This window comes from Camellia sinensis, chromosome 14 (genome assembly GCF_055761805.1).
Source record: "Camellia sinensis isolate YWXY chromosome 14, ASM5576180v1, whole genome shotgun sequence".
In the NCBI taxonomy this organism is placed as follows: Eukaryota; Viridiplantae; Streptophyta; class Magnoliopsida; order Ericales; family Theaceae; genus Camellia; species Camellia sinensis.
In genome coordinates, this window is record NC_138974.1 from 37427314 (window position 1) to 37450608 (window position 23295).

The 23295-nt window shown below is 32.0% G+C and overlaps 1 protein-coding gene across 1 annotated transcript; it reads right to left on the reverse strand.

Moving 5' to 3' along the window:
• Positions 1-13840: 13840 nt before the first annotated feature.
• Positions 13841-18877, reverse strand: LOC114278387 (F-box/LRR-repeat protein 17). The gene is made up of 11 exons (XM_028220406.2): positions 18162-18877; positions 17579-17680; positions 16907-17051; positions 16605-16789; positions 16077-16181; positions 15714-15811; positions 15380-15600; positions 15228-15294; positions 15033-15118; positions 14553-14651; positions 13841-14169 (listed from the first exon to the last, which is right to left on the reverse strand). The coding sequence occupies exons 1-11, from the start codon at positions 18722-18724 to the stop codon at positions 14104-14106; spliced, it is 1737 nt and encodes a 578-aa protein (XP_028076207.2). The 5' UTR covers positions 18725-18877; the 3' UTR covers positions 13841-14103.
• Positions 18878-23295: the final 4418 nt, after the last annotated feature.

Sequence of the window (23295 nt, forward strand, 5' to 3'; positions counted from 1 at the left end):
GAGGAAGAAGACCATTAACTAATTCAGGGCGTAGTAAAGCAGACCCGAATAAAAGTTACAGATTTCATGGAAAGCGTAGACAACCAGATATGAATAGACAATTACAGCCAGCTAATAACCAAGGATCCCTTTTAGATTTAGCAAGATTCGACTCTCAGATATGGCAAGAAGTGATAGAAAAATAGGAAAAAGATGAGGTAAAGGCATGGATGAGTAATCCCTTTGAATCAACAGATATGTGGGAATATATGGAAACACTTTTAGGAAATTCAGCTTTTAATATATATTTAACTTTTAAAGAAAAATATGAGGAGACAATTAGACAGCTTAAAGGACTAGGAGATTACCCATAGAATTTTACTAGCTTTATAAAAGAAATACTTATAGGATATGACCCTTCTAGAAGAAATGATTATACTCAAAGCATAGCATTAACTGAGTTAGATCAGATAACATTAGGAAGTTGGAAATATGTTGTACCCTTTAGCAAAGAATATTTAGCCATAGTAGCTAGAACTGGAAAAAGTTTTGATGAAGAAATAGGAAATAAGTATTTTAAAAAATTACCCAGATAGCTAGGAAGAGAAATAGAAAATAAATGGTCAATTTATTATGCAAACTTACTAGCCAAAATAGCCTCAGGGGAAGTAAAAATAAGAGGAACTTTAGGAATAGGACCTAGAATAGTTTTCACATTTCATAAGCTCAGAGAAAAATGTATAGAAGTTAAAATACAGAAAGATTTGAAAAAACAAAACTACGGTTTCTGTAGCAGCATAATATATACTCCTCAACAATATGAAGATAAATATAATGGGAAAAAATATAAAAAAATATGAAAAATATAGAAAAGAAAAATATTGGAAGAAAAAATATAGAAAACTATGGAAAAAAACAAAAAATCATTAGAAAGAGTAGAACTTTTAACAGGATAAATTATAAGAGGCTACCCAAAGAAGAGAAAGATAAAAGAAAATAAATATATGTTAGAAAACTTAATAGTAAAAAATGCAATTATTTTATATGTGGAGAACCCAATCATTTTGCAAAAACCTGCCCAAAAAGACAAAGGCCTAATACTAATAAAGAGATAAAAAGACTACATATTATAGAAGATTTAGAAGAAGATATAGTTAGCATAAACAGTGATGATTCAGAAGTCTACAGCGTAGTCAGTGATCACGAATATCAAATAGACGCCATAAGTTCAGACAGTGGTTCAGAAAAGCGATACGGATATAGATAATCTTTTAGGACAATTTAATCAAGAAATATGAATGACTCCTTCTCATGACACATTCTTTATGATGGAATGTAATGCAGATACTGAATGTCAACATAATTTTCAAATAGGACTAAGATTTGATACCACTAGATGTAGTTATTGTAATTGGTTTCCAGCTAAAGATAAGAGAGCTCAGTGTTTATTATGCAGTATAACCTATTGTGTAATCTGTTTAGAAAAATTAAACATGACACACAAGATAACATTAGGAAATAACAACGAGATGCTAGAAGATCGTAGTATAGAAAGTGTGTGGGAAATTTTCCGACCACACTGCCAACTCAGTAATTCAGCTGGAAAGCACTGGCAGAATAGATGGCACCTGACTGACCTATAACAGAAATATAAGAATCCCGCGGTGGTTCGTCCACCCGGGGGCACTCCGACGATCAAGTCAGTATATCTCTCAAAGATAATCAATTATTCAACTCACAAGCTTGAGCCTAAAAAGCATACCTTAGACCCATGGGGGTGCCTCTCTTTTATAGCCAGCATAAACCTAGTCCCAATAGAAGTCTAACTTCTATGGACTCAGGATTACTGCTAATCTTGGACTCTCAGTAAGATTAGGATAAAACTCTCTAAGAGTCTTATCTTAATACAAACTGAAGTCTTCTCTCATTCTAGGGCTCTTGTCCCTCATCCAGGTTGAGTTCCCTTTTCATTCTAGGACTCTTGTCCCTTATTCACTTATCTCGGATTCCGATATCTTCGGAGATAACCTCGGCCTTGCCGAGATCACCTCGGCGTCACGACCAGGACACGTGGCACCTCGGCTGACATGTCGGTGTCACCTTGCCATGTGTTGGTACTCAGAAAATATATCCCCACAACTGCCCCCTAGGTTCTATTACCTCGGCATTCTGAGGTGATGGAACCTACACTGTTTGTTCATCTGTGTCCCTCTGTCCGAGATCAAACTCGCCGACCTCAAAGTTTCCTGGACTTTACTGTCCACTGGTGTCAAGAATCAAGTTTTATGCTTTCCAAGCTGCTTGAAATCGCACCTCCTAGCCGAGGTTCTAGTTCCATTAATTCGTAAACTCCAAGAGCTTTGCAACTGCTCCACTCACACTCCGGGGATTTTCATATCGGCGTTCATTTCATTTTGTAGGTTCATAAACTCTTTACTTGCTATTAAGCTCAATCTTTCATAACTCTTCTGAATCTGTTTACTTGCCATCTGTTGTCTTCTATTTTCGTCTGTCTTCAAGTTTTGAATTGTTTGAATGCCTGGCACTGTTCTTGTCATATCCGCTTTCTGTTGCTAGCATCGTGTCTAGGTCATTACTTTCTTGTTCTTCACATACTTACTTAGTGCCTGTGCACTTGGCTTTATTCTTGAACTTTGTCGTCTTCTTTGACTATTTTTCTATTTTTTCATCCAATCCTTTGGCTTTTTCTCTTTCTAGCTCTTTTGCTTAAATCCGTCATTGTTCCAAGCTTTCAAGCTTCTGCAACTGTCTTCGTTCCTCTCCTCCGGTGAAGCTTACGTCATTCTGTCATTGTCGTCAGATTTCAGCAATTCTCATTCCGGCATCCATCTTTCTAGTAAGCCACTGTTCCTCCTGGTTTTATTTCTTGTTGCTTTCCAAGAAGCTCTGCTTCATTGTTAATCACCATTGCTATTTTACCTGTTGTTTCCAAATCATCTTCTTGAATACACACTGTTCACACATCTGTTGATTTCTGCCACTGTTCTTGGCTTGACACACTTGTGCAATCTTTTTGTCTTGATTTCCTGATAGCTTCATCACCATTCTCGATTACGAATTACATTCTTGTTTATGTTCTCTGTGTCTTTTTCCAGATTCTTGCTTTCAATCCTTGCCTTCAAACTCCGAGGTGCCAATCGCCGAAAAGAGCCTTGATCAAGCTCTTTGGGCGATCGATGCTGAGCTTGAGGCCGAGAAGACTGCTGAGAAGTCTTCCCAACTGTCTTCTATATCCTGCCATTGATGTCGGGTTTTGTTTCCTTCTTTTACTCCTTGTACCTTGTACTTTGTCCGTCTTTGTATGCTTTTAATCCGGCCGACGTGCCATTTTTGTAGTCTGAATAATTTATTTTTCAATATTCAGGCCGAAGTGCCTTTTTTCTTCTTTAAATGCATTTCTCTGATTTCTTGTTTGAATGTATGTCTTCTGTTTTCTGCTCTTGTATGATTCTATACTTAGAATAATTTGCATGTCTTCAAATTACACCTTGACTGTGCAATCTCTTCGGGTAAAATACCTCTGTCATAACTTCTAATCTTGCTCATCTCGGCCTTGTCCTAACACTCAAAAATATTGTAACAAATATTTTCACAAGTGTTGCTTAGGACTTGTCACTTTTCTCAATGTCTTCTATCAAGACTTCAGTTTTTCATATTTCAAGTTTTGACAACTTGGTAGTCTCGGCAAGTACGTGGATATTGCTTGAACTTGACTTTAACTTGTAAATTTTTCTCAAAAATTTCAACAAGTGTTTAACCATCATCCTTTATCATAACCTCGGCTTAACTTCAGTTTGTAAATTTTTCTCAAAATTTCAACAAGTGTTAAATCATCTTCCCTTATCATAACCTCGGTTTAATTATAACTTGTAAATTCACACAGAATTTCAACAAGTATTTAAACCAATCTTCTTCCGATACGATCTCGGTTTAACTTCAACTTGTAAATTCCCACATAATTTCAACAAGTGTTAAATATCACATCGGTTTAACTTCAACTTGTAAATTAACACAGAATTTCAACAAGTGTTAAACATCACATCGGTTTAACTTCAACTTGTAAATTAACACAGAATTTCAACAAGTGTTAAACATCATCTCGGTTTAACTTCAACTTGTAAATTCACACAGAATTTCAACAAGTGTTAAACATGACCTCGGTTTAACTTCAACTTGTAAATTCACACAGAATTTCAACAAGTGTTAAACATCACATCGGTTTAACTTCAACTTGTAAATTCACACAGAATTTCAACAAGTGTTAAACATCATCTCAATTTAACTTCAACTTGTAAATTCACACAGAATTTCAATAAGTGTTAAACATCATCTCGGTTTAACTTCAACTTGTAAATTCACACAGAATTTCAACAAGTGTTAAACATGACCTCGGTTTAACTTCAACTTGTAAATTCACACAGAATTTCAACAAGTGTTAAACATCACATCGGTTTAACTTCAACTTGTAAATTCACACAGAATTTCAACAAGTGTTAAACATCATCTCGGTTTAACTTCAACTTGTAAATTCACACAGAATTTCAAGAAGTGTTAAACATCACATCGGTTTAACTTCAACTTGTAAATTCACACAGAATTTCAACAAGTGTTAAACATGACCTCGGTTTAACTTCAACTTGTAAATTCACACAGAATTTCAACAAGTGTTTAAATATCACATCGGTTTAACTTTAACTTGTAAATTCACACAGAATTTCAACAAGTGTTAAATATCATCTCGGTTTAACTTCAACTTGTAAATTCACACAGAATTTCAACAAGTGTTAAACATCATCTCGGTTTAACCAACTTGTAAATTGCTACAAATTTCAACAAGTGGTAAACATCATATCGGTTTAACCAACCTATAAATTGCTACAAATTTCAAGAAGTGGTAAACATCATATCGGTTTAACCAACTTGTAAATTGTTACAAATTTCAACAAGTGGTAAACATCATCTCGGTTTAACCAACTTGTAAATTGCTACAAATTTCAACAAGTGGTAAACATATTCTTCTTCTCTCTGCCCCCTGCATGGCTTCCACATACTCCTTTGCGAACCTTATAAAAGGTCTTCAACCTGGCTAACTGCAGTCCAACCTTGTGTGTGTGTTTTTTTTTATCTTCTGGGATCTGAGATTTGCTCACTGAGCTCTTCTCTTTTAGGACTTAAGTACCGAGGGCTTGTCTGCTAGAATCTTGGATCTGCTCACTCAGGTTGAGCTCTTCTCTCCTCGGACCTACTCATCTAGGCCGAGATCATGTCTTCTAGGATCCGGGATCTGGAATCCGGGATCTGCTCACTTAGGTTGAGCTCTCGTCTTCTCGGGCCTACTTGTCTAGGCTGAGATCATGTCTTCTCGGATCTGGGATCTAGGATCTGGAATCCGGGATCTGCTCACTCAGGATGAGTTCTTCTATACTTGAATGTTATCTCCTTGGGAGCACTCATGCCCCTGTCTTTGCATCCCTTCTGGAAGGGTCTTCGTTCCTTCGCAGGTATCTATCCTTCCATACCTGAAGGTCATCTTCGTTGTAGTATCCACTTCGATCTGTTGTTTTTTGTGCGTCACCTTCCAAGCCGGTGTCTTTCACTCCGTGACTCTGGTCACGAGTTTCTGTATTGCTATTGTCCCCTTCAACGTCGAGGTTGATAGATCTCCCATTCCCAGCAGGAGCGTTGTCTCCAGTCTAATCCTTCTGTCCGTCATTGGCCATCTATTCTTCTTTCTTTTCTACAGACGGCGCTAAATTGTGTGGAAAATTTCCCGACCACACTACTAACTCAGTAATTCAGCTGGAGAGCACTGGCAGAATAGATGGCACCTGACTGACCTATAATAGAAATATAAGAATCTCGCGGTGGTTCGTCCACCCGGGGGCACTCCAACGATCAAGTCAGTATATCTCTCAAAGATAATCAATTATTCAACTCACAAGCTTGAGCCTAAAATGCATACCTTAGACCCATGGGAGTGCCTCTCTTTTATAGCCAACATAAACCTAGTCCCAATAGAAGCCTAACTTCTATGGACTCAGGATTACTGCTAATCTTGGACTCCCAGTAAGATTAGGATAAAACTCTCTAAGAGTCTTATCTTAATACAAACTGAAGTCTTCTCTCATTCTAGGGCTCTTGTCCCTCATCCAAGTTGAGTTCCCTTTTCATTCTAGGACTCTTGTCCCTTATCCACTTATCTCGGATTCCGATATCTTCGGAGATAACCTCGGCCTTGCCGAGATCACCTCGGCGTCACGACCAGGACACATGGCACCTCGGCTGACACGTCGGTGTCACATTGCCACGTGTTCAGAAAATATATCCCCACAAAAAGTAGAGAATTAGAAATACAGGTAAAAGAACTTAGTTACAAATACGAGATGTAGAAACTAAAATTAATTTTGACATAAAATGTTTAGAAGCAGAAAATAGACAGCTTAAACAATAGTTAGAACAGTTTCATACTAAATACCCTTTAAAAGATAAATTGGTTGAAGAGCATATGAACTCTTTAGAATTAGTCGACCTAGTTGATTTTTAACCATTTAGTTAGTATTCCCAAGAAAAGTTAGATAATACATATTTACCATTCAATTACCCTGTTATACCCAAGCCAAATTTAGTTAAGATTTATTGTGTAATTAAATTTGTAGAAAAGACCCTTAGTATAGATGTCATGATAGATACAAGAGCCAGTAAATCATTTATTGAACAACACATCGTTCCACCAGGATAGAGCATAGCTTTAACAACCCTACCTTTAGTCAATATAGCCGATGGAACTAAACAGACATATACACATTGTATCAATAGAGCACAGATTAGTTTTCATCACATAGGATCTCGAACTCAACATATAGAATGGTTCCCTTTACCTCAAGTTTGGATTGGAAATACTCGACAAAATCATCCTTTCATCTTAGGACTTAACTTCATACTTAGTCTACAAGGCAGCATGTTTATCAGCCAACACAACATCAGTTTCTTCAAACGCGCTGTACATACACCCACAGCATATGCCCTTAGCACCATTGCCCATTCATCAGAGTTGCGTACGAAGTGTGGTGGTACAATAGGAGTAGATTCTGTTCCCGCTAGTTTTTTATTTCTTAGTAGAAACATTTTTCCTGAACTAGCCCAAAAGTATATACCTGATGAGATAGCAAATACTACTTTAGAAAATTTAGACATAGAAAATTATGAATTAGAGGATTTAGAGGAGTTTGATTTTGAAGAAAAAAAAAAAGACTATTAGAACCTAGAAGATTTTCAATAGATTGTTAACCTAGAGTTAATTTTTTCAAAAATAGGAAAATTAAAGAAAAAATCAGTATACAGAAGAACAGAAAATGATTTAGATGAAATAATAAGATTAACTGAAACAACAGAAATTTTAGGTGAATAGCCCATGAAATATTGGGAAAGAAATAAAGTTTTAACCAGTATAGATATAAAAAATAAAGATAGGATTACATCAACACAAATAGATCATACGCCAGCAGACATATAAGAATTTAGGACACAGATTAAGGAGTTATTAGATTTAGGAGTAATTAGACCCAGTAATACCCCACATAGGAGCGCCGCATTTATGTTTAGAAATCATGTAGAGGTAAAAAGAGGAAAAGCTAGAATGGTTATAAATTATAAAAGATTAAATGACAATACAGAAGATGATAAATATAATATATCAGATAAAGATCAACTCATAAACAGAATTCAGACAGCAAAATATTTAGTAAATTTGATTGCAAGTCAGAATTTTGGCAAACAAAAATGGAGAAGGAAAGCAAACCTTAGACAGCCTTTTGCTACCCACAAGGACATTATGAGTGGCTAGTTATGCCTTTTGGACTAAAAAATGCACCTTTCATATTTCAGCGTAAGATGGATAGCATATTCAATAAATATAGTTTTATATTGGTATATATAGATGACATATTAGTGTTTAGCCCAGATAAAAATAGTCACGTAGATCATTTATATATAGTATTAGAAGAATTCATAAATAATGGAATAATAATTAGTAAGAGAAATATGGTATTAAATAAACCTCATATAGAATTTTTAGGAATAGAGTTAGGAGATGGAAAAATCAGGCTACAACCTCACATAGTTAAGAAAATTTTAGATTATCCAGATAAATTAGAAGATACAAAACAATTTCAATCATTTTTAGGAATTTTAAATTATGCACGAATGTACATTCCTAACCTTAGTAAAATAATAGGACCCCTATATAGTAAAACCGCACCCACAGGACAAAAATATTTCAATCAACAAGATATAGCTCTAGTTAGAAAAATTAAAGACATTTGTAGAAATCTACCCAACCTACAACTTCCCCTAGAATCAAAATATATAGTCGTAGAAACGGACGCAAGTCAGTTAGGATGGGGAACAGTATTATTAGATAAACCTAGTAATTATGATAGTAAAAATAAAGAACACATTTGTAGATATAGTTCTAGAAAATTTAATGAAAAAGACACAATCATGACCAACCTAGATTTTGAGATATTAGGAATAGTATATGCAATAAACAAATTTAAATTATTCTTACACAAGCCCTTTACAATTAGAACAGAAGGTGAAGTTATAGTTAGATTTCATAATAAATTTAATGAGCGCAAACTAAGTACTAGAAGATGGGCAAAAAATTTAGATTATATAGTAGGACAAGGATATAAAGTAGAATTTGAATATATTAAAAGGAATGATAACAGACTAACAGAATGGCTAAGTAGGAAGATTTATTTAGAAAAAGAAAATAACCAGTTTTATTTTTGTGCAGATAATGGAGAACAACAAAACCATGAACTTTGGGGGATTTGCCCTTCCCATTCATGAAGGCAGAAACAAATTCAAACCATTGACAGGAATTGAGCTAGACCCAGTTCAACAGTGTCTTCTAGATAACCTTTGGAACAACCATAACCATCCAGTTAAACGCCCGTCGGCCTTAAACTCTCTTAGTATTTATTTTTCAAAAATCCAGAATAAACCTTTGTCTAAGAAATTTTCTTTTTATGTAGTAGCTAAAGGAACCAAGCCTGGTATTTACCATGATTGGGTAGAAGTTGAACCCTTAGTCAAAAACTTTCCCATACCTCAGTTTAATGGATTTTATGATTTCGAGTCAGCTAATACATATGCCCGTAGACAAATAGGAACCAGTTACTTTATCAGTCAGATAGCTAAACTTTATCTAGACACATTGGGCAAGATGCAGTCAACCATTCTTGCTACTAGTGAAGTTCCAGTTAGCTAGATAATTGGAAGCAGTAGTACTAACCCTCAGTTAGATTCTCAAAATTTTCTCCAAATGTGCTAAAATTGTGAAGACCTCACCAGAAATTTCAAGAAAATTATGGATAAAGGCAAAAAAGTCAATGAAGAGCTAGACTAGCTCCGAAACGAAGAAAAACAATTGAGATCCACTATTTGAACCCTAACCAATCAGCTTAAAAAATTAGCTCCAGAAAAAGCACCCACTCCAGTTCTTGACCTAGAAACCAAATAACTCACCAGTGAAGAATTTGAACAATTGAGTGCTAGAATGCATTTCTTCAGACATTCTATCATTTGATCTTTTTGTGAGAAAAGCCAAGAAATATAGGACCTTAAACCCTATATTTTCGCCTTAGTCGAAGATAGCAAAAATAATGAGCTAGTCACTATACAGCAGTTTCTTCAGGATCTGTCCATAGCAGGAGTTCACTGCCCTGATATAGCTTATCAATGGACTTATCTCTACGAAGATGAAAAGCAGCCCTGCTTAGAAGAAGAAAGATGTATGGACAGGCCAGAGTATTTTGATAGATGTCAGTGTAATTTAGATTTCAGCATCTGCCTTTGCCAGATAAATCTAGCAACGTTCGAGCCATTGGAGATAGAAATTAGGGGCAAACCGCGTTATTTAACAGCCTTACAATTATTAGATTACAGCTTTGTCTCTAGAATAATTTTCTCAGATCCAGAACAGACAGATAGCTTTGGAAATAAACTTGCTTATTCAGTACTTTGTGTAATGGAAGAGCATCATCCATGTGTGAAAGCATTTATTGATAGCAGGCTACCAGAGTGGAAATGAATAAGGTGCATTCCAGCTAAACATAAAATGTACCTTAGAGGAACCTCAACATTTTCAGGGTACCCAGGACTTCTCAATCGGAGACCCTGGCCATGCAGAAAATGTTCACTCAGAGATCAGCTCAATAAATGAAGGAAATTTGCTAATAATCCTCTATTAGCGTATAATGGAAATTATGGACATCTAGTTTGTGAAGATAGAAATCAGAAGATATACTGTAACCTAGCTATCCCAAGATATCCCTTCAGCAAAGAAATATTCGTCGATAAAAGTCAGTATCCCAACTATCAGCATAGCATCTTTAATGAGCCACCACTAATGGGAGAAGATGACCAAGATAACCAATGGGGAAATGAACCAGCCATGGGGGATGATTTTTACAACCAACTTTCAGCGGCAGATTTGGACGATCTCTCAGATAGAATGTATGGATAAAAAAAAAACTTTTAAAAATTTACTATATACCAAAAATATAAATAAAAAAATACTAGAATTCAGCATATTTTTAGTATTTTTATGTATTTATTAATTTTTTAAAAATATTTTTTCACATTTTTTTTACTTTTTAGATAGATCTAAGTAAGATGCATCTAAAAAAAATGATTAAAATTTAAAAAATATTCACTAAAAACAAAAAAATACGAAAAATAAAAAACTCAATTTTCAAAAAATTTAGTCTAAAAAACTCAAACCAAACACACATTTTTTATAAAAAAATTTATACTCCTTCCGTCCCAAAATAATGGTTTTTTTGGGGAAATCCAATTTTTTTTGGTAGTGCAATTATTGCACTTTAAAAAAATTAATTTTTCAAAATTACTCTTTGATAGTACATTTTTTGGAGAATATCAATTTCATAATTATACTTTTTATGTTATTAATGGATTTAAAATAAGGGCAAAATAAAAAATTATATTATTTTCGTACTTGATTTTTGAAAGGGACTAATATTTTGAAACAATGAAAAATGGAACAAGGGACTAATATTTTGGAACATAAGGAATATGTTATTTTAAAAAAATTATCTTTTAACCAACTTTTCAAAACAATCCTATATACAATCATACACTCATCATATTTTTGTTTGGGAAGAGTTAAAATAACTTGGTTTTTTAACTTTTTTGCTATTTTAGCATAACTTTTTTAGCGTCGTTTGATTTTTGTTTTTGACTTTTTTGACTTTTGTGAGAAAAAAAGTATAATGGTTATGATTTGAATGTGATATTTTGTATTATTGCCTTATGTAGACAATTTTATCTTCTTTTTTTTAATTATTTTTTTAGCCAAACAGACAAAACCAAACATAGCTTTATGCTATTTATTTCTTTTTCTTTTAAGAAAATCGACTAATTATTTGTTAGGGTTAATATATCATTTTTTTTAATAAAATCAGAAAATAAAATTCGGATCCCATCAGCATGATTAAACTGGTTGTTTCGAATGATTTAAATAAGTACATTTTTTGACTTTTTACAAAAAAAATATACAAAAAAATAAAGAGGTGATATAACCCAAAAAAGATTAAAAAAAAATGTGCTTATATAGCATATCCCAAACAAGCTCGTATTTGAGGACTATTGTATACTGTATTATTTTTAAAATTTACTAAAAAAATTAGTACTTCCTTTACCATCTTTAAAAGGGTAAATTATATCTACACTTCATGAGATTTGAGCTTAATAATTGTCATCTCTTGACATTTGGAGAATTATACTAACCCCCTGTCAATGTAATTATTTAGACAAAATGAAAATATTGAATTTAAACAATTTCTCTTTTCTTGGTTTTTTTTACTTAGTTTTTTTTTCCCCTTTCCTTTGCTTTACCTTTTTTCTTTTTTTTTTCCAATGCAATTTTCTCTATTTTTTTAATAGGAGTTATTGCTTTTTATATAAGTAGAGGTTTGTAAATTAGACCATTAATTACAAGAGTGAGACTGTAATTTTCAAAACGTCAGAAGTAGAATATAATTCAATCAAATCTCAAAAGGTATAAGTGTAATTTATCATTTTTAAAACAGGAAAAGTAAGAGATTTCATATATATATATATATATATATATGCACATAATATTTAGAGTTATTTTTATTTTGTTCACCATTTGAAGTGGGATTCTTTTGTTTGGTCAAAAAACAAAACTCTCAAATCTTTAGCCTTTTTTGGCAAAAAAAGTCATAAATACCTAATGTCTTTTTGCTGACAAGTCAGCCTTTTCACTTTTAACTTTTTTTTTTTTTTTTAATCATATTACTCCTTTATTTTTTTCACACGTTTTGAAAAAAGTCAAAAAAATTAGTTTTTAAACCTGCTATCTAAAACAACCTAAAATGGTGATGCAATCTTATTTTATTATTTTACATTCACAGATATTAAAATTCCATTAATATAAAAAATTGAATATTAGAAAATTTTGAAGAGCACTATATTCATTTCAATAAGAAAAATCCAACAATTTAAATTTATTACCAAACAAGTGGGTTATGCTAGTGTGTTTAGTTTGAGTTTTTTAGATTAAATTTTTTGAAAATTGAATTTTTTGGTTTTCACGTTTTTTTTTATTTTTAGTGAATATTTTTAAAATTTTAAACATTTTTTTTACTTTTTTAGATGTACCTTATTTAGATGTATCTAAAAAGTAAAAAATTTGTGAAAAAATATTTTAAAAAATAAATAAATATTTAAAAATAAAAAAAATGTATTGAATTCTCGTATTTTTTTTTATATTTTTGGTATTTAGTGAATTTTTAAAAGATTTCTTTCATAATTTTTTTACTTTTTAGGTATATTTATGTTAGGTATGTCTAAAAAATAAAAAATTGCTCAAAATATTAAAAAAATTCAATAAAAATAAAAAAACACGAAAAATAAAAAAGTAGAATTTCTTAAAAAGAGTTTTTGAAAAACTCTAACCAAGCATTAAGGCCAAACATTCACTCAACTTTTTCTTAGAAGTTTTAAAAAGGCCAACTCCAAACATCATATATCATAACTTATCTTCTTTTTTATTTCATGTAATTGCAATTACATTTTTGGATCCTCATTAAATTCTACATTTATCATTCAATTCACTCATGATTCATATTACGTCCCTTTTAGATTTTCATTTAATTGTTTTCCATGTAATTCCTATTATAATCCGACTATTGACTTGCAAATTTGAAGAAATAAATGTTGGCATACTAATAACAACATTAAGTTCGAATAAATAAAAAAAATTTAAGTTTGAATTTTGTGAAGGAAAATGCGGGCGACCCCCAGTAAGGGGCGACCCCCAGCCCACGTGGCTGTGGGTGATTGGCAGGAAAGAAAGAAAAAAAAAAAAAAAAATTGGCGAATGGCGTTGCGCCACGTCACTGAGGTCTGTAGCAGTGTTGTTTTGTGAATTACCTTTCACACAAGAAATGCTTTTCAACATAATTTCATTTGTTTTTTGGGACAAACGGAAATCAATATTTATTTTTACAATTTTATCTTATAAACTATTATGTCAATATAATTTATCTATACTGAATTACGTGTGTATATATATATATATATATTGTATTTACAAATACTGTGATATGCATAATAAGTATATAGGATTGTGATAAGTATAGCCTTATTGTTGTATTTTATGATCATTGATCATAATATTCTGTATAAATTTTCTGGTAGAACACCATTTTCCATCCCAAATTAGCACGACAGCTCCAGTTCCAGCATAATATCAAACAGAAACGGTATATGGGCTTCAAGATAAACACAATTGAAAGGTGAAAATGTATTCTTTATTTAATGACTGGTGGAATTAATAAAAAAGAAAGTTGATCATCAGATTTTTCACCCCCATGATTAAAAATAAAGGGCTGTAGTTGTGAACTACTGATCAACAAGTCTATATTTCAGAATTCTGAACAATTACAATCTTACAGACCATTTGGACTGTTAGGTCAGATGCTCTTTGGATCTCATATGACAATAAGAAATTACTACATGTCAAAAATAAAAACATCGAAGGCACATCTTCCATTAATCCACGATCACAGTGCACTGTCTTTTGAATACCCTCCTTCCCTTTTTGTCATCATCAGATTCCTGCAAGAAAGAGAAGCTTATAAGTCGAAATTCCAACAAAACAAGTTCTCATCTGAGGGAAAAGAGCTTCAGGAGGCAATGATTTCCCATCAGAAAAATTCTACATATATATCAACAAAGGAAAACAAAAATAACTAAGGCAAGGCAACTATTGCTGACTTTTAATTTTATGATTTGATGGGTAAGTTGTGTTATAAATACGTTTATAACAATGATATGCCATTTTGCTGAAGTCGTTGCGTAATTATGAGATAACACACGCATCAAACCAAACTTAATTCCCAAAATGTAGCACAAAAAATGAGAAATTGAATGCTCCTACTATAGAGAGTATTCGTCATCAGCAAAATCAGCAATATTCATTTGTAAGCTGTCAGTATTACCTGTTGACTGAGAAAAAGTGGGACCCGAATCCTCTTGGATCCATCACCTAATCGCCTATAAGGAATAGGGTTTTCCACAGCAGCAGATTCACTAGAGACCTTAAATGCAAGAAAAATGCAGCAAATAAAATCAGTTTGTGAAGTCCACTTCAATACTGGGGGGAAAAAAAAAGCATTATATTTTCTAGAATACACAAAGTTCATATGATTGAACAGTCAATCCTATCACTCAAAAGCATCCTCCCAAAATTAGAAAAAGAAATTACTTTTATCCGTATTACTGGAGAAGGCATCAAACTTGTTGCCAACAATAGCGCAATACCATGCTTGCAAATATGATGGTTACTGAACTAATAACTAATCTGGTCTTCTCATACGCCCCACATAGCCTAAATGTTGTCTGCCCTTTGATTTGCACTGATTGTATAAACAGCTATCACAAGAAAAGGGCAAATAAATTTAAAACTATAGATTGTTCACCTGGTTTTGAATGGTTTCAACCAACATATCTTGGCAATCAAGTGCATGCACACTTCCCAAATTTGGGCACTGAAGAAGCAATCTCTCTGCAGTTAAAAAAACAACATAAAATTAGTTAACAAAAACTACCAAGTCACAAAATGCTTGTGTGTGTATGTCACCAGCTTGAAAAAGAAGGAAACCCAGAGAACATACCAGGATGCAAGTTTCTACAAGAATTTAGATTCAGCTCATTAAGTTCTGGGCAGTTCAAATATAAAGACTGCACACAAATTCACAAGTTCAGATCCAGAGTGAAGAAATAGTCAGCAAAATTATACAAATTACTCAAGACTAGTGAGTCTCACATCTAAGCCAGAACAGCCCCACAAACTTAGTTTTTTCAGCTTGCCATGTTTGATAATTAACTTCTGGTAAATAAGGTGTAGTTTGCTGCTTGGAGTTTTTTGTGACTCATAGTCACAGCTTCCTTCAAAGGTTGGACTCTGGAAATTGGGATCACATATGGTCATTCCACAGTCCATGAGTTCAAGAAGAGGCAGTTGAGCTGCAGCAAATTGGATTCCACCTAAAAGATACAGGAAACAAGTAAAAAGTCAGTTGGAAACCAAAAGTAAAACTATAAATACATAAAACAGAATGTGACGTTGCATTAGATAGAATGCAGGTCTTGAAGGTTACTTGAAGTGATGTTAGGACAGAGTGAGAGAAGAAGTCTTGTAAGTGTTTCAGGGAACACATTGCAGATCATTCCAATGCCGCTGTCACTGATGCTTGACCTGAAATTGAAGGTGGCATAAGAATTACAATCTAAAAGAGTAGCCTAAGAAACAAGCAATTGTTCTGACAAAATAACCATTGACTGCATCTTGAAAGAACTCCCACTTCTCATTTAGGCAAGTATAATTCCAAATTTCAATTATTGTGTTCAAGTCATGAAGAAACACGAAAATTGTGGAACCTTCACATGGTAATACCTGGCTTACATTAACTACTGTCTGTCCTATTTACTCAAATGCAATGAAACTGAGGGTAGTAACTTACCCACTCAGATCAAGCAATTCTAGGTTTGAGTAGCTTGAAGCAATTGCTGCAACAGATGCATCAGTGATTTCTGATCCAAGCACAAGAGAAAGCATTCGCAACCCTCTGCACAGTGGAGGTACAGTACAGTAAGGTAAGATACAAAAATGCGGAGTCAGCCAAACAAAGTAGAAAAGCTTGTACTGCTCCACACAATTTTCACTTGTTTTGACTTAATTAATTAGACCATTGATGGTGGTGTTAAAATATCATCCATACAGAGAAAGAGGATAGTAGAAAAAAATTCAAAGCAAAAATTCATAACTTGAAGAGTGCTAGTAGAAAAAAATTCAAAGCAAAATTCGTGTTTGTCTTCTATAGGCTTAATTTTGTTTCTTTTGTTGGAGTTGTTTGTTTTTGTTTATTTTTGCTCTCTTTACAAAAGATGTGTATTGAACTTCATCATATATCTTTCTTTTTTGGTTATAATATGACTTATCCAAAAAAAGAAAAAAAAAAATCAGCCATACAACTAAGAATTTAACAGACCTCAAATTTGAAGCTGTAAGAGCAAGCACAACAGAATGCGAAAGTCGAACTGATGCAATGTGTATGTTTTGTAGCCTTGGACAGTTCCTTCCCAAACCATCCACCATGTTAGTAAGATCAGTATTATCATTTTCTTGGCAAGAAAAGTCTAGGGAAATCTCCTTCAAATTGGGGCAGTTGAAAACCTAAACAGCCAAACCACGTATGGAAAAAATGAATTGAATGCACTCTAAATAATAAGAATGTGGGCATATAGGAAAGAAATAGCTTGAGAGAGAACACATGAAAATAATAGCACTAACCATCTTAGAGAGAGAGTGAAGCTCTGAAAGCCAAAGTGTAGAAAGACTTGATGAACAAAGAATAAATCCACTAAGGTTAGAACAACCTTCCATCTTGAGGCTTGTAAGACATCTTCTATCGGCAATAAAACGACCTAATTCATCCCTGCATTAAGATCATAAAACAGATCCAATTAATTTCAACAAATAAACACAAATGGACCTAACCCTTCTCTCAATCAAATGTAAGACTAATTTGTACACGGTACACACCACATGAAGTGTTAAAAACCAAAAAATGTGCCACGCAACCCAAACACCCAAATTACATTATCTATTCTTTGACCCAGTTTTGTTTCATAATCTTTCAACACAGTATAGATCTAATTTTTTAATGCCTGGTTTTGACATCATAAAACCTCATAAACCATATCCTGCCAAATCCAAATATTGGTTGCACAGAAAAGCGTTCAACAAATCATCTCTTCTTTAAACTGGATCATGCATGGATGAATCATGTTTTATAAAGCAATGCTGTGGGAATTCTATGGCAGCTACCTACTGCAAACTCCAACAACCCACTTTCCTCCGGAGAGAAAAAATCAGAGGTTCAGATAAATATCAGAAGCACGACAAACTGAGCTCTAAAATGTGCATATTTGAAAGGCCACACAAACAGAATGGAAATAATACCCAGTTATTCGATTGAATGAGGTACTAGACGTAAAGATCTCCATAGATTCCAGATTAGGACAAGAGAATGCAATGCAGGCCAGCATCGTTGCATCCACATCACTGCAATACCCAAATAGAAAACGATTAACCCATGTAAAAACAAAAACAATGATCAACATCTGACTGATTTCATTGCTATCGTAATTTCTTCATGCCTGTCTTCTCCAAAAATTTACAATTTCAAGTTCATATTATATCAGATTCAACAAAAAAAAAAAACATAAAAATAACCACTGAAAACAAGTGCAACTTAGATTAGCAATTTGGAACAAATTCTAGATGACCCTACAAAGATCACTCATTTAATTCAATGCAGAACTATGAAATCGAGTATATTGACCAATAGTCTGCTAATTATATCCACCCATTCAAACATCTCGTTTCAGATTTTGTTTTAAATCCATTTTTTAAAATTTTTTGTTCAATTAATCTCAGGTCATATTCATATTCATATTCACTTGGTTTAGTCCAGTTCACAGTCATTTCAACTGATCCATCCAAAAACCACTAGATCTGATGAACAGTCATTGAAAACCCTAACCTTTCCATTCTAAGAGACAGTCTAACAAGACCAGGACACTTCTGCAACACCGATCCGGCGAATCCAACCTGAGCCTTCGCCGGAACCCTAAGCCTGAGTTCCTCCGCCGCTCTCCACAGCCTCTTCGCCGTGTCCCTCCACCCCTTACACACCTTCGCCGCCGACAACAGCGCCGGCGGCGGCAACCTCGTCATCACTTTCCACAGACAACTCACCGGCAACCTACCGGATCCCATTACCGGTTCTACCTCCGGCGCATTGTAGTCACCGTCACCGTCAGATTCCGGCAACGCCTGGATGTCCATGTTGTCAAAGGAAAGCGCCCGCCGGAGGTGGGACGGGGCCTGGGGGCGGACAGCGGAGAGAGGAGAGGGCACGACGGAGTTGGAATCGGAGGGTGTGGTGGTGGTGGGAGCATGACAGGAGTGGCCTTTTTTAGGGAGACCACAGCGGCCGCAGTTGTAGCCACCCCTCCTTTTGCCTCGGTTGGGTGGATCATGAGACTCGTCGGAAATTGAGGACCCGCCGCCGGGGGTGGACGGGTGGGGATGGCGGCCTTGCATTTAGGGATTGTTAGATTTTTAGAAAGAGAGAGAGAGAGAGAGAGAGAGATGGAGAGATGGGCGAAGAACGAAATATAGAGAGCGGGGGGTGTGGTTGGAAAGGCGCGGGAGATTGAGACAACTTCGCGCCCTGGTTTTGAAAATAAAAATGTGAGGAGGAGCGTGTCTAATCATTGGACTGTTTTGGAAAACTCGTTACCAGTCAACTTTTACTTTTAAAATTACTTAGTCTATCTTCCGTGTAAATATTTATATTTATTTTACTTTTTTTTTAATATATAAATTATGTTTTTTAATATTTTTTATAAAAATAATTTAACAATCTTATTACTAACCATAGTGTACAGGAGAAATTAAAAAGGCTACTGTAGTAACTATACACGGGTTGTATCTATAATTATTTGTATGATGAGATTTTAAATGCCAATAAAGGATTTTGACCAAATCAATAAATACAGGTATGTGGATTGAAAAAAGTTAATAAATACTCATCAGGGGATTTTGACCAAATCAATAAATGCTGAGCTTTTTTTTTTTTAAATAAAAAATTTAGAAAATTAAGATTGAGAGATTGGAGCTCCTACAAGGCTTGGGGTTTAGAAATCTCATTTTTTTTAATATATTTACAATTATCTATATATGTGAATTATGATTTTTAAATTTCTTTTTAAATGTCTTCTTTTTTTTATTTTTTATATTATATTAAAATTTAATATTTTGATAATAATCATATGTGTTAGACTTTTCAAATAATTAAATGTCTTTTTTTTATTATATTATATTATAGTTTAATATTTTGATAATAATCATATGTGTTAGACTTTTCAAGAAATTTTTTTTATCCTTGTTCTTAATACATTAAAGTGTTATTATGATGAATAATAATCATATGTGTTGGGACTTTTTAAGGAATTCATATTTGTTGGATTTCAAAGAATTTTTTTTATGCTTGTTCTTAATGCATTAAAGCATTATTATGAGGGTAAGACTTGGGGGTTGGGAGAAGTTAATAAATGCTAAGGTTTTTTTTTTTAAATCAAAAAATCAAGAAATTTAGATTGGGAGATTGGAGCTCCCACAAGGCTTGGGGTTAAAAATCCTCTTTTGCTTAATATATAGTATAGATATAGATAGATAAATAGATATATCTTTTTATTTTTATTTTTGTGTGGTTTCTATTCGGGTTTTTTTTTTTCAATTTATTTAAGATGGAGTTGTGGATATATATATTTTTTATTTTATTTATCTATGGTTTCCATTTGTTTTTAATTATTATTATTTAGGTAAATTATGATGTGAGTTAGATATATGATAGACGTGTGAGTTTTATTTATTTAAAATTTATTTAGATAAACTTTAAAGTTTTTTTTTTAGTTTTTTAGTTTTTTATAATATATAAAATATAGGTAGATATCTACAACTTTAATAAAAAAATATTATCTGATTTTTTGGATGAGAGAAAATGAATGCAGGTTTTAATATTTTTTTTTTGAAAATTTGTGAGAGAGATTAGGAATGAGAGATTATGAAATATTTTTGTGATTAAATAAATAAATCAGTTAATAGTTTTTTTAATCTATTTTGTAAATTAAAAATCAATATTTTTGAAAAATTGATTAATTTGTCCCATTAAGTGATTTAAAATTTTGATAGATATACATAATAAAAAATACATAATTACATTATTAACTCATAATTCAAATTTAGATGTTATATCTTTTTGAGATCTATAGCTAAATTCTTTTTTTTTTTTTTTGTGTGTGTAACCATAGTGTATGGGAGAAATTGAAAAGGGTATTGCAATAATTATGAGAGAAGTCAAAAAGGATTGTGGGTTGAGATAAGTCAATAAATGCTGAGGTTTTTTTTTTTTTTAAATCAAAAATTTAGAAAATTAGGATTAAGAGATTGGAGCTCCCACAAGACTTGGGGTTAAAACCCCTTTTGCTTAATATATAGTATAGATATTATTTATCACATAATTTATTCATAAAAAAGATAAAATAAATTTAAAAAATTAAGTTTTAACTAATTTTCTAAAACACCCTATAATCTCATTCCTTTATAATAATTACGTTTAAAAACCGTACAATTTATTTATTGAAAGATAATTGTAATAAATTTTTATGAAATAATTCCATACATTGGTCTCTTTTGGAATAGGTTTTAAGATTTAATTTTTTGACTTTTAATCTTTTTGAGTTATATTATTTCTATATTTTTTATATATATTTAAAAAAAATTAAAAATTAACTTTTAACTTCTTAAAACAATCTATACTAACAATCTTATTAAAAATTATATTAAAAATGTAAGAAGTTAAATTTGATTGGTTATAAAAAAAATGATATTTAAACATTCATTGATGTTTGAATATATATATTTTTAATAAGATTGTTAATAAAAATTTAAATATATGTAGCATTGTTGATTTTTATGATTATGTTTTAGAATTACAAAATAAATTGATTATTTTATCAAATTTGGATACTTTAATGAACTGATTCAATTGATGAATCTATGAACTCGATTGAATTGCCTAATCCAAATTATTATATATGATTAGATTTTTTTAATAATAGATAAGAAATAAATAGGAGAATAATATATTGCCTAACACAATAATAAATCTAAAATCCAAACCCTTTACTCTTGCATCTATGGTATGAATACATATAAAAATTAAATATATAGTGATAACATTTTTCATCCACTCCTTTAATATTTATATCAGTCAATGTTAATAATTAATTATTAAAATAGAATATTTAAATTAACAGAAATGATACATTTTTCTAATTTTAAAACTCTAAACAAAACTCTAATAACTTGATAATGAAAAAAAAAAAAAAAAAAGCACAAATATCACATCATTATAAGATCCACACATCATTAGAACTCTCAAGAAAGAACTTGACAATTAAGGCTATGTTTGGGAAGAAAAAAGCCAGGCTTTTTTGGCTAAAATAGTCATAAAAAACAAAATAGGCTATTTTAGCCACAAAAATAAAACATCAAATCCAACCCATAATCATTACAATCATCTCTCACAAAAAAAAGCTAAAAAAGTCAAAAAACTAAAAAGTTCTTTCCAAACCAGGCTAAAATAGTCCAGGCTAAAAAGTCAACCCATTCCCCAAACGGAGGCTAAAACTCTCGATAGTTTTTTTCTTAAATCAATTAACGGGTGTTAGCTCAATGAAAAAAGCGCCGGCGAAGATTCTGCCTCCTTTTGGTCCGAGAAAAGTGCAAATCTTTCCAAAAAAAAAAGTCAGAAACTTTTCGTCTAATATCAATGCAGGCCCATAAAGAATGGCCCACGATTTATCAGCCGTATCCGTGGCCCGCCTTGGCCCAAGTGTTATAATCTTTCAAATGTTACATATTAGTTTTTTTTAGCAAAGCCACGTATTAGTTTGAAAATTGGTTTTTCAATAATATTTTGCTAATTTTTTTGAGTTAATTATTTAAAAATTCTATTTACAAATGTTATGATAGCTCAAGTCCTATCTAAGATATTTTGAATTAATAAATTCTATTTAGCAAAACTGATAATATTTTCAATTTTTTACAATTCTTAAAACTAAAACATTATCAATTTTGCATAATAATGTTCTAGATATTTTACTAACTGATGAAAAAAAAAACAGAGCATGACATTACACGTTTTTACCTTTCTACTTATTAGTTTGATTCAACCATCCAATAAAATCGATAACAGTATTTGGTTTCAGTTTTATGAATTCAGTTTTTTGAAAACTGAGTTTTTTATTTTTCGTATTTTTTTGTTTCTAGTGAATATTTTTAAAAATTTAAGTAATTTTTTTACTTTTTTTATGCACCTTACTTAGATGTATCTAAATAATAAAATATTTGTGAAAAAATATTTTAAAAAATTAATATATACACAAAAATACAAAAATGTACTGAATTTATATATATATATATATTGTATTTTTTGGTATTTAGTATATTTTTTAAAGATTTTTTTCATAAATATAATACTTTTTAAATGTATTTATGTTAGGTGTGTCTAATTTTTTTTATATAAAAAAATGCTTAAAATATATAAAAAAAAATCATTGAAAACATTAAAATACGAAAAATAAAAAATCAAAATTTTCTGGAAATTGGAACCAAACAAGCTGAATCTCCAGTTTTAAAATGGAGAAGATCAACAGTTTTTCATTTTTAATTTTTTTTCCTCAGTTTTGCACATTAATGTTCCATCATCATACTCATTTTATAGATACAAAATTTTTAATATTTTCCGTCAATATTTTTAATTTTTAATATTTTCCATCATTTTTAATATTTTAATTTTACACCAAGTTTTTTAAAATTTTTTATTTTCCTTCAATAATTTAATTTTTTCAAAAAAAAAATATTCAATGTGCTTGGTTACCAGTTTTTTAAAACACTTTTCAGAAAATTTTACTTTCTTATTTTTCATGTTTTTTTTATTGAATTTTTTTAATATTTTAAGTAATTTTTTTACTTTTTAAACACACCTAACATAAATACACCTAAAAAGTAAAAAAAAATGTAAAAAAAATCTTTTAAAAATTCAC